This window comes from Arachis ipaensis, chromosome B6 (assembly GCF_059453495.1).
Source record: "Arachis ipaensis isolate K30076 ecotype BB chromosome B6, ASM5945349v1, whole genome shotgun sequence".
NCBI lineage: Eukaryota > Viridiplantae > Streptophyta > Magnoliopsida > Fabales > Fabaceae > Arachis > Arachis ipaensis.
Window position 1 is genome coordinate 152,702,652 of NC_142441.1, and position 12,752 is coordinate 152,715,403.

At 31.1% G+C, this 12,752-nt stretch overlaps 2 protein-coding genes across 5 annotated transcripts; both read left to right on the forward strand.

The window, feature by feature from the left end:
- Positions 1–901, forward strand: LOC107647813 (uncharacterized). The gene has a single exon (XM_016351861.2). The coding sequence runs from the start codon at positions 72–74 to the stop codon at positions 807–809; it is 738 nt and encodes a 245-aa protein (XP_016207347.1). The 5' UTR covers positions 1–71; the 3' UTR covers positions 810–901.
- Positions 902–5,190: 4,289 nt separating this feature from the next.
- On the forward strand, positions 5,191–8,927 carry LOC107605733 (Methyltransferase MT-A70 family protein). Of its 4 annotated transcripts, XM_088491911.1 has the most exons (10): positions 5,191–5,546; positions 5,937–6,159; positions 6,565–6,707; positions 6,893–6,926; positions 7,320–7,395; positions 7,628–7,805; positions 8,068–8,157; positions 8,266–8,365; positions 8,487–8,576; positions 8,655–8,927. In XM_088491911.1, exons 1-10 carry the CDS (start codon positions 5,253–5,255, stop codon positions 8,663–8,665), a joined length of 1,239 nt encoding a protein of 412 aa, XP_088348037.1. In that variant the 5' UTR covers positions 5,191–5,252; the 3' UTR covers positions 8,666–8,927. The 4 variants fall into 4 exon arrangements, with proteins under 4 accessions (XP_088348037.1, XP_016163189.1, XP_088348038.1 ...); XM_016307703.3 differs by having other exon boundaries at positions 8,487–8,927; XM_088491912.1 differs by having other exon boundaries at positions 8,308–8,365; positions 8,487–8,927.
- Positions 8,928–12,752: the final 3,825 nt, after the last annotated feature.

The following is a 12,752-nucleotide window of genomic DNA, read 5'->3' on the forward strand; positions in this document are numbered from 1 at the left end:
TATCAAAAAACTCAAAACCATAAAAAAAAAGTTCATAGAAAACTCAAGAACAATCAAAGAACTCCAAAACAATGGAAAACAAGAGAAAAGATCAACCTTCATCGGCCTCCACCAATCACCACCACCGCCGCAACGTGAAACCAAAGCTTACGGCGGTTGCTCCTCCCAATCCAGAGCCTCAAGATCAAGAAATCAGAGAATTGCAGACACTCCCTCTCTTCCCTACCGAACCATTATTCCAATCTTCACCTTCTTTCAATCATTCACAAGATCCAGAGTTTTCATCGCCACCACAACCACCACCGGCACCGGCCGCCGTCGACGACCTCGACATAGTCATCACTCCTCCCTTTCCATGGGCCACTGATCGTCCGGCGAAAATTCACACACTCCAATATCTCAACCAAAACAAGATCTTAACAATCAACGGAGACGTTCAATGCGGAAGCTGCCACCAAAAATTTGAGATGGAGTTTGATTTAAATAAAAAGGCTGCAGAGCATGGAAAGTTCTTGAAGGATCATAGAGCTTCCTTGCATAGTAGATGTCCAAAAGAGTGGATGAACCCGAATAAGATTGCATGCAAATTCTGCGGCGAAGAAAAAAGCGTGAAGCCTGTTATTGGAAGCTGGAAAGAACACTCCATTAATTGGTTGTTTCTTTGGTTGGGTCAGTTCATAGGGTTCTGCACTTTACAAGATTTGAGGTATTTTTGCAAGTACAATAAATTGCATAGAACTGCAGCCAAAAATCGATTTGTTTTCAACGCTTACACTGAAATCTTCAAACAACTCATTCAACAAAATTAGAAATCATCCTACCATGACATGTCAAATTCAGTCTAGTTTGTTTTTTAATCTTTCTTCATTCTTTTAAGATGAATGAATATTTATGATGTTGACAGTGAAGAACTATTCGATGATAATTTATTCAAACTTATTATATTATTTAAAAAAAAAGCAGATGATTTTTCATTGAAAAAATGATAGCTTATGTATTTTTTTAAGAAGGATACTAAAACTCTGAAATCATAATAAAACTGAATATAAATAACTCTCAATTAATCAATTAATCCTAAAATTTAATATAAATAATTCTCATTTAATCATAAACTGAATATAAATATAAATTTATGTATTCTTAATTTGTGCCTATTTTATAATAGACTATATCAGGTTAAGCCAAATACAGGCCACACTACAGGCTCGTGACCTCGCTCGAAGCACAAACATAAAGATAAATCAATAAAACAAAGTTTGTCTCCATTTGAAAATGGTTCAAATCAGCTATATATACGCAAATAATAAAATTATACTATTTTTGTGTAATTCACCTAACAGAGGGCAAATCACTCATAAACCATACATCGGATAAATTTACATGATTCAACCAAAGAAAAAAACGTTATAAGAGCCAATGAGTAATAGCTCAAATGGCATAGTCTCTCCATACTCAATTAAGAGGTTGCGGGTTCGAGTCTCCTATCTTTGATAAAAAAAAAAACGTTATAAGAATCCATCAAGAGCACATTTTTATATAATTCGAATTAGTCTAATTTAAACTACACATTTTTATATGGTCAATTGATGGTTACAAACCAAACCCCCTATTTTATCTATGTGGATTTTATATACAAATTTGGCATCTATGGAAGATAAGGTGGTTATCATAATTATTAGGGCTATGCTAAATTGCTAAGTATGAAGGGTATGTATTAGATGTTTTATACTCTTGTCATAATATAATTTGTCCTCTTTTTAGGTTTAATTACTCTATTAATCTCTATAATTTTATCAAAATTTTAATTAAATAAATATATATTTTTTAATTAAATTCCTATAACATATCAAATTTTATAAGTAAGTATCTACTATGATCAAAACGTTGAAAATAACTGAATATTCTGTTAAACTATACCATATTTGTTTTGTTATACTGTTAATTCTAGCATTTTTATCACGTAGAAATTTAATTACAAAATCTAATACGGTATAGGGACTCAATCGAAAAAAAAAAGTATAAAGACCTAATTAAACATTCACTAAATTATAGATTAAAGACTGACAGAATAATTAAACATTTTTTTATTTCACTTATTTGCGATGGTTGTTTTAAACCGTCGCAACAACAACTACAAGATTGATAAATTATAATAATTTTGACAAGTCGTTGTTCTTTACCAATTTTATTGTAAAAACTCCGTATTTATTTTGTTTTTAAGGTGAAATTACACTCAATTTTATAACATAACAATTGAATGTGTCTTGTATTTATCTGTTATTATTGAGCTACTTACATTTTTCTAATTTTGCATGTTTTACACTTTATATATGTAGTTTAGGATATTTGAAAATAATACTTATAATAAGGCAGCACCCCTTGTCCATTTTTAACTAATTTTTCAGGTAGAATATAATAATCAAGCTCATGAATCGGTTTTAATAAATTGTAACCTTGTGTGAAACATATATTTACAGTATATAATATCTTATAATAATATTTAATTATTTCTTAATTAGCTTGAGAATTAGTTGCTTGATCATTATATTACTTTTGTTGCAAAATTTATTTGATTAATTATTTCTTAATTAGCTTGAACATTATTTGATCATTATACATTATTTTGAAAATTAATTAGGATGGATAGGGACATCGAAGTATCAAGAGATTTATCTAAATAGTTTTTGACCATTAGGCGTAGATATTTGTTCTTAGACATTGAAGCTTCATGAAAAGTACAAACACGTTTTTCTTTAAAAAAAAAATATAGAAGTGCTCATCAATCAAGTACATCAAATAATTATCAAATATAATTTGAAAAAAAAAATTTTGTGGTGGGGATTGTTTTAATTTATTTCAATAAATTTTGTTTTGGACAAAATTTTGTTTCAATTTTTTTTTACAAAAATACAAATTACTGTTCTAAAGTTTGACTAATGTGTATTTAACTTCTAAACTTTTTAAGCGTACATGTAATTTCACTCTCCTCAAACGTCAAATGCTACTCCCTTCTAAATTCCTTCCGATAATTATATAAAAAAAAATAAAAAATAAAAATAAAATAAGAATTTAATACTATAAATAAAGCTCACCACATGATTATGTTTTTAGATAACTTCAATGAAAACACCTCACAATCTCACATCCAAATTAAATCTCATATGATTTGCTTTGTTGACATAATTATTATTACTCTTAATAAAAAAGATAGATTATTGTGAAATAAAAACTAACAAAAAATTTATATTTTATATTATTTAACACATATATAAGAAGTAGGTTATTGCACATAAAGTCAATGTTCCCTGACCTAAATTCTGTTTTTTTTTTTTTTTTTCGGTAATTAAAAAATATGTACGGAACATAGTCAATTTGTCATATATGGTCTTTTTTTTATATGCATAGATTGATTACTAACAATTAACAAAGGAAACAATAAAAAAGAAAACCTAAATAAATAAGGACTAGTTGGGCACATGATGAAAATAAGATTAAAAAATCAATAAAACCTTGATTTAACATAAAGTTATACAAGACATTACTTTTATTTATTTTTCTTTCTTTTTTCCCTCCCGTATCAAATGAGTATGGGAAAATTGTAAAGAGAAAAAAGAAGCTTATTATATTCTTCAATTAAAATAATTTGGAGGGATTTTTTTTAAAAATATGTTTATTATATATATCTAAAAAGTACATACTAAATGATCTCCATAGAAATTAAACTGAAATTAAAAGTAATAGTATTTTTCTTTCCTTAACAAGAAATACAAAAACTTAACAATGAAAGACCTTACTAATAAAGAAACTTAACTACTAATTATAAGTGATTGTGAAGGACCGTACCCTGTATATGAATTATGAATATTAGTACTGAAGATTAATAGTGATCAAAATAATGAAGCAATTGGGGGAGAGAAGAAAAAGAATAATTGCAAGAGAAACAAACATGCAGTGTGAATATTAATTAATCTAAATAGACACAAAAATATATTAATTAAACTAAATAATTGAATAACATATCATATGTAATGAGAGAGACATTGGGAAATTAAAGATACTTGGGATTGGGAGCATTGGAGACCTTCCAAGCAAGTTATGGCAGAAATGGACAAATAAAACTGGGCCCCAAATTTCAACAACTTCTTTGTTCCCTTCTTAGCCTCATTTCCATCTCTCAATTTCCTTCCAACATTAGAAGAATATTTTTTTTAACCAACTTGGGTTGGTCGAGTGGTCAGCTCACTCGTCCGTTTAAACAAGTGTCGAGAGTTTGAATCCCGCTTTGTACATACTGCAACCCATTGGCCAGCGGCAGACCCTTAAATGGAGTTCAGATCTACGATAGATTCTTGACCTGTCGGGCTGGGAGATACCGTATGCAAAAAGAATATTTTTATTTTTATTTTTTATTTATTTATTTTTGTTAGTTGCTAACTGAAAACGAAAGTAGATTCTCTATTCTTAACCGTTTAACCGGTAAATTCTATAAAGTAAAAGGAAAAAAAAAATTAGAGACATGGATAGAGTTTGGTATTTCTCATTCATGAAGCTGTTTATTTTTCTTTTTTAAAGAAAATCATTATTGGATGAAACATAATTCCATGTAAAAGAGAGTGATAAGAGTTGCTCAATAAAAAAGTTCAAAAGGTATGGGTACACTCAAAATTTGTAGGATTATATTGGAATTTTGACAAGTGAAAAATTAGATTCAATACCTTATACCTAGTCAAATTTGAATTAATTTGATTATATTGTTATTGTAAACATTTTTATATAAGTATTTAATTATAGAAAATTGATATACCACTCTTATTTTTAATAATACTACTATACGCATAAATTTATTACATAATTTTTTACATTATATATTTGCATAAATTTATAACAAAAAATAATATTATTAAATAGGAATGAGAATATTCATTTCTTTGATTATATATTATCACATTAATAAATTATCTTTTTTAATGATATACTATTTTAAAATGTTATGAAAAGTAAGTTTTTATTACATTATAATGTATAATATCAATTACACCCATATACCAATTATCTTCTTATTTTCAGTCAATATGTTTTTTTTGGGCTATTGATTCTACCCAAAAAGCCCATTAACAAGGTTGCACAATGCACATGGCCCAATTTCAAAAGCTCAATGCACTTTCGTCTCTCTCTCTCTCTCTCTCTCTCACACACACACTCACACACTGTAACCGTTTTGTAAGTTAGCTAGCGAGAGCTGACTACTGAGTATGGCGGAGTCACAGAAACCGTCGTCGTTTAACGAATCTGGCATATACTTCTTCAATGACGATTCAAACGCCGTTTTCCTGGACCCCGTTCGCGTTCTTAACCGTTCCTATAACAGATTCAATGTCTCTCCTTCCACCTACTATCCTCGTTTCTTCGAATCTCCGCGTAACGAACCTCTCTCGACCACCGTAACTACCTCGGAACAACAACCAAAACGGAAACGGAAACGGAACAAGAAGAAGGAACCTCCACCGTTGAACGCCAGAGAACAAATCGCCAATCGTCGTCACCAGGTATTCTATTTATTATTTATTTAAATGATTTATTTTAAATTACGTTCTTAATTTGACGGTTATTTTATATTATGAAGGAACAATTCTTCGATGTCATAAAATTTTAAGCTGTATTTTAGTGTTAGTATCGTGAGTCGAGTTAGTTCGAGTTTGTTAGCATCTTAAGAAGGAAGGATACTAATCCTTCATAAGGCGAGTTTATGAGCCAAGGATTTGAGCTTACAAAATTAGGCTCGATTGTTAATGAGCCGAGCACAATGCTAGTGAGAGTTGACCCTAAGCTATGCCAAGCTTGGGATCTGATAGCTCTTGCTCGGTTCAACTCATTTACAACTGTATTTTAATTTGTTAAATAAATCTGTTTATTGTTGTTGTTGTTATATTGTGCAGGAAGTAAGGCCTTTGTTGTTGAAGGCACATGAGAGTTTGCTACAATGTACCGAAATGTTGGATGTATTGAGAACCTTGAGAAATGATTCTTGTGGCTGCTCAGAGAGGGAGCATGAGAGTGTCCAACACTCTTTCATTGACCTTGCTCGGGAAGTGCTGCTCTTGGAGGTGACACTGAATATGCCTCTCCGTGAGCCTCAACAGCAGCTAATTGAGATTAATGGTGAGAGTTTTCATGCTTTCACTCTTTTGTTGAATAATGGAGGGAAATGTATTGAAAACAAACAACTTAAAAGTGTTACGATTCTATCTCTATATTGTATTTATAGACAATGAAACCGAAACCTTTTCCCATTCATTTGTTTGATATACAATGGAATGCAACATTGGTCATATTCTATTTAGCTCCATAACATTTCATCATATTCTATTACCATGAAAGAATGATACATAGTCTTAGCTATTTCATGTTGGCAGGATTTCAATAAGTTATTAATTGCCTAAGGTTGTAGTCGAGGTTTAGATACATGAATTTGTGCAGTTGCTTATTAGATTTAGTTTGTAGGTTAAATGTTGGACACTATTAGCTGGTGAAATAATAATTTACTCTGAATTTAATTTTCGTCAGATGACTTTGCAAATGTGCAATGCTGTGAGCAGAGGGTGCTTCCTGCATTCAATAATTTGGTCACTAACGACACTGAGGATGATACTGTAGCTGAAATTTTGAACAATCATTATATAGTGCCTCGACAGAGTTATTTTTACATGGTATCTTTTCCTCCATACAGTAATAATCAAATTTTCTTGGCTTTTGCATTTCGTATTGTCTTGGTTATTTGTCCTTTTGTTATGGAAAGTTTTTCTAGATTTCTTGGTGACTGAAATTTTAAACCGAGATTTGATGGATGGTATCTTACATGTGTTTATATGTATTTGTTTTCATCATGCGGAAGTCTGATCTGGGACAGATTCGCAATCTAATTCCTGGTAATGGTTGGTTACATAAATTTCAATTTCTTGTTGACTTATATGCTTGGACCTTGGTTCCTGCTCACATTCAATAACTCTCCCATTGTTCATTGGCATGTTTATGCGACAATCCCCATCATGGAAAGAAATTATCTGTTTTACTTGTTGATAATACTTGGTATGTTTCTTATGACCTTAAATAATTCACCTCAACAGTTTCACGACATGTGAATGGAGTAATCTTGTCTTTATTGAATTATGTTTAGATCTGTATGATCTTATCAACAGAAAACCAGTTAATTTTTCATGTAGCATTTCTAAAGACAACTTGTTTGTGTTTAGGTGGTCACAAAAGGATCTCATATTGTGTTTCATATTTAATTCAGCTTCCCTTTTAATTAATTCTTGCAGCTAATGCTGACTCTGGTTTCAACCTTATAGTAGTAGATCCACCATGGGAAAATGCTAGTGCCTACCAGAAATCAAGGTATTTAAGCACTAAGCAGCATTATTGTTTGCTCGGGTATCATGTGCCATCTTCTAAAAGAAGAGATTTGTATGCCATATAACTTTGGTGTTCAATCGCCTTTACGATATGCCATGCTTCTCTTAGATTGACTGTTCAGCTACATATTCTCTGACCCATATTAAGAGGAAAATACTATCAAATGTTGTTCTTTTTTCTTCATAATTTCTGATCTAGTTCTTACACAATGCAGGTACCCAACCCTGCCCAACAGATACTTTTTATCCATTCCTATTAAGCAACTTACTCACACTGATGGTGCACTTGTAGCCTTATGGGTGACCAACAGAGAGAAGCTTCGCAGTTTTGCAGAGAATGAGCTTTTTCCTGCATGGGGAGTTGGCTATGCTGCTACTTTTTATTGGCTAAAGGTGATATCTGAATTCTTCGTACTGTTTGCCCTTAAAGTGTGTGATGCTATTCCAAACTCCGCTACATTATTTGAGATATTATACTGTTAGATATCTTGAATATTAGTTACTGGTTGGTTGCATTTACAACCCTATATAGGGTATGCACGTATATCCAGCACTTTTCACCATTCAGTAAATTATTTTTCAAATTTCTTTGCAACTCTTTCTTCTTTTACTATCATGATTCTCAACATACATCTGTACTTCTTGTCTATGGCAGGTGAAAGCAAATGGATCCTTGATTGGTGATATTGATCTCTTCCATCATAGACCATATGAATGCCTTATCCTGGGATACATTGCTGGGAAGGTAAACTCTTCAAATTATTACTTTATAGGCCCTCTAGCCACCATAAAGTTTTTCCCCTTATTTGTATATACCTCTCATCTCTCATTTCCATTCTTTCATCCTTGATAGGTGAACAATTCTTCTAATCATTCAAAATTTAAACCTGTGAAGGATCATCATGTGATTATGACCATTCCCGGTGATTACTCAAGAAAGCCCCCAATTGCAGGTATTCTTCTTGTCTGATTAATGTGCGGATGTTTTACTTTTATGTGATTGCTAATTTGTGCTGAGAACCTTGTATGATTTAAATGCAAGTTCATTTTTTCTTTTCTTTATAATATGAACAGATTTGTTATTGGATTATGTTCCTGGGCTCCGACCTCCTCGATGCATAGAACTGTTTGCTAGAGAACTGACAGCTGGTTGGGTTTCATGGGGTAACGAACCCCTTCACTTCCAAGATTCTAGATATTTTGTCAAAAGATAGATAGATAAGATACCATACTTCTTTGCAGCAAGGTGCTAACCAAGCGACCACAGGTTTAATTTTTTCTTCTTCTCTCCTCGCGGGGTGGCATAAGGTTTATGCGCTAGGCCGGAGTTTTGTGCATTATGGAGTTCAATAGATAGATGATTCTTGTACAAGTGAAATATGACCAAATTTTTGTTCATGCTTGAATTTGTATCGTCTATTTCTCGTGCTGCTTTTTTGCTGCATGTTATGTTGACTGAATGTTATTTAGGGGTTCAACTTATCCGATTAGAGGAATTATGACTGCTGTTCCTATTACATGTTGTTTTCCATCCCCTTATTTGAACTCGAGACTACTGAAAAGCAGACGAGTTTTTTAACCGGAGTAATGTTGATTGAATTTTTCTTTTTAAGAAAACTTTTTTAGGAGCTTGTTTGAATATTTGTATCTCTCATCCAATGCCCTATTTTTGTTTTGTTTCTTTTTTGTATTCTTTTTCATTCTTATGTGGCTGGGGAAGAAACAAAAGCTATATCGAAGCTTTGCTTCTACTTTGAGGGAGTGGCTTTAGTCTTTAGGAGGGAAAGGTTGCTAAATAATGTAACAAGACATTTTGTTGCAAAATTTAATATCGTTTTGGGTTCTTAACAGATTCATATAGAGAAAGTTCGTATATCCTCTTTTTGTATAGTTGCTGTTGTTCCTCATCAATTTTATGATTTCGTTGCCAAAATAATTGTGACTTGTTTGGCTCGTGCCCAGTGCAAAATATTTTAGTATTTTTTTCATATATAATTGAATTAAATAATGATAATAATGATAAAAAATCACCGAAAGCGATTCCCATGCCACTTTCCCGTTCTTTTCAATGCCTTGTCCAATATGTCTAAGTACTTTAAATGTACACTTCAAAATATTCTTGTTTAGATTTTATGACAAATTATATTGGCCTCTTCGTTTTTGAATTCAGACAATTCTCTCTCTCTCTCTATATATATATATATATTTTAAAGAATTTAATTGACAAATTGTTATAGTTATAGTTCATCCGCCCTAACTTTTGAAGCATTCATTAAATTAAATTCTTTTTTGTGAACTTGTTGGTCCACTTCGCTGACAAATTTCGTGGACAGAGTACGCATTATAATGGAAGTGTAAGAATTTTGTTTCTATGCCTGTAAAACACGTACTAGACTTTCACAAATTGTTACTTAATTAGATTAATCTGAATTTAACTTCATGTAATGTACACTAATATTTTCAGCTTCAAACTTTGACCCACTAAAGAGAATTTTCGATCTTTGACCATTAAAGAGATTGGGAGAAAAAGAAAAAGCGAGAAATGCCACTCAAAAAAAGACAAGCCAAAAAGAAAATGCTTTTCGGCATTCGCAATGGTAAAGGACGCAGCAGCAATAATTTGGCGGGTAAATGGACACTAAATTTCGAGTGAACTTTTTTTTTTTCCCAATCCAATCATACGAACATTTAATTTCAATAACACGTAATCTTTTCTAACTTCATTTAATGCACTACTAAAAACTGATAAATCAATCTTAATATCAATACCAACTTATAGATTTATGTTATATGGACATAGTTATGAGTATGTAGTTTGGACATAATTTTACAATCCATTAATATATTTTATTTTATTTAAAATTATTTTTTAAAAATTTAAGTACTTTTTAATTGATCAAACGATTCTTTTTCACCATGTTTTTTTTATAACATGTTTAAAGTTTTTAACTGACTTTTTCGCAGTTTATATTCAATTAGCAATTAGCCAATGCGATTTATTACAAGTAGTAAGAACTCATTTAGTCAAAAGTCAAAACACATTCCATATCATTTTGAAGTCAATTTTAGTAGGTGATTTGCACTTATAAACTCTCCTTAATCTTGTAAAACACATCTTAATGTTGATGAATTGATATATATCTAATACATTTTTTTTTTCTAAAAATTTCTTCTTACATTTTGATAACTATTGAAATTTTTTTAAAGAAATGAAATGAAAAAGCATCATTAGACATATGGATCATTCTGGTTTGAATGATTACTGAGTACTGTGTAGTGACCTGCAGTGGGGTCCATAGTCACTAATAATTAGGTTATCAGAGAGGAGCACCCCACATGTGATGTCCACGCGTCAAATCCCTCAAATTATTTGGGGTCCACTTCGTCACACTATCGTACCTCCGGTTAATCACAGCCGTTCGTTTTGTCATCGGATTCCAATCCTCAACGATTTCACGGAAAAGAAAGAAATTCGGTTTATTTCGGTATATTATTTTAAGTGGAGAAATTAATTTTAATGGAATATAATATATATTAAAGTAATAATTTTTTTTTTCCAAAAGATAGTAGGTTATATTTCATTAATTATTGAAAAATAAAATATAAAAATGTCCAAAAGCAGGATAGCATAATGAAAGCTTGAGATTTTTCAAAAACACTACATTGAAGGTATTCATCCAACCGTGTGTGGTCGAAAAAAGAAGAAAAATCTTAAAGAAAAAAGAATGATAAATCAAATTGAATGCAACTAAGAGCTTGCCTCATAGAGATGACGACCTAAACTGAGAGTTTTTTGGATTTCACGGAACAACTTGACAGAGCTTGCTAGAATGGCAGACGACATTGAAGTAGAACTTTCAAAAATCAACTGGTTGCGAGAATGATGGCAAGCAATTGAGGATTACGATCAGCATTCTTCAACGGTTTAAACATCTCTGTTGATGCAATCCACCATGTCCAAAAGTCGTTAGGATTCTGAGGGAGAAGACAATCACAAAGATAACTCTGAAACCATATATTTTTAATTCTAGAGCAATCGATTAAATAATGAGTAACTGTTTCAGTTGCTTCATGACATAAGTAGCATATTAGTGATATAGATGGGATGTGCTGATGTGGTGATGAATCTGAACAAGCACCGAAAATCGACCATGGAGAGATTTCCAGATAAATAGCTTAATTTTGTAAAGCTAAGTTCAATTTTCATAGATCAATCTACAAATTTTTTTGCTGCGATGGTAAAATAATTATTAATGTAACAAATTTTATTTAAATTAATACACCAATATCCTTATCACATCTATATGCGGTATTTTGAAAATTAATTTAAGTAATGAAATATTTTATTAATGTGAGGCTACACAATTAAATAATAAGAATAAATCTTTTTTCGGTTGATACAATTTAGGTGGGTGTAGCTATAAATTATTTTTTCAAATAATGTACTATCAACATAAAATAAATTAAACAATACCTAATTGTATTAATATAAGTAACTCACTATCATTAGAGTTTAATAAATAAAATAATTAATTAATTAATAGAATTTATTTTGCATATATTTTCAATATAACTTTTTTTTATCATATTTTTCATTGTAGATAAGAATTAATTATTTTCTAAGAAAATAATAACATCTTGATTAAATCCTTCTATCAAACCTACAACAAGCACATTGCATAAAATAGGGGTGAGTTCGGGTAGCGGGTACCCGATTATCTCTTCAAATCCAAACTGAATCAATTAAATTGGTTCTGAAATTAATGGGTAATCAGGTCCAATCCGAACTAAACCGATGGTTTTTGTTAGTGATTGGTTCGGACATCGGTTTTGGAGGTGTGGAACTCGAACCAACCCGAAAACCCGATTATATATTAATTAAATAAAAAAATAAAAAAATATATATGACTTTTTCATTAGACAATGATTATTCATTATTAATATGTTTGGATTTTAATGAGTTTAGTTTTTAATGTATTTGGTGTTTAACATGTTTGGATTATTTCTATTGATGTTACATGTTTATTGTACTTGTTGAATTTTTAAGATAAAAATTTGGTTTTTTATGAATTTTAAAGTCATCGGATACCTAATTATCCGAATCGAACCAATCCGTTTTAATCGGTTTAGTTTAGTTCGGGTACATATACAAAAAAATGCAAATTCGAACCAAACCGAACCAATTACATTTTGATCGATGCGGTTCTAATTTTACCATAAACCCGAACCAAACTGACCCGTACTCACCATAGCATAAAAATTAAATCGTAATTCCATTTTCTTAACTTTGCCAAATAATTCACTGATATTTATTTAAAAAAAAAAAAAAAACGAGAGACA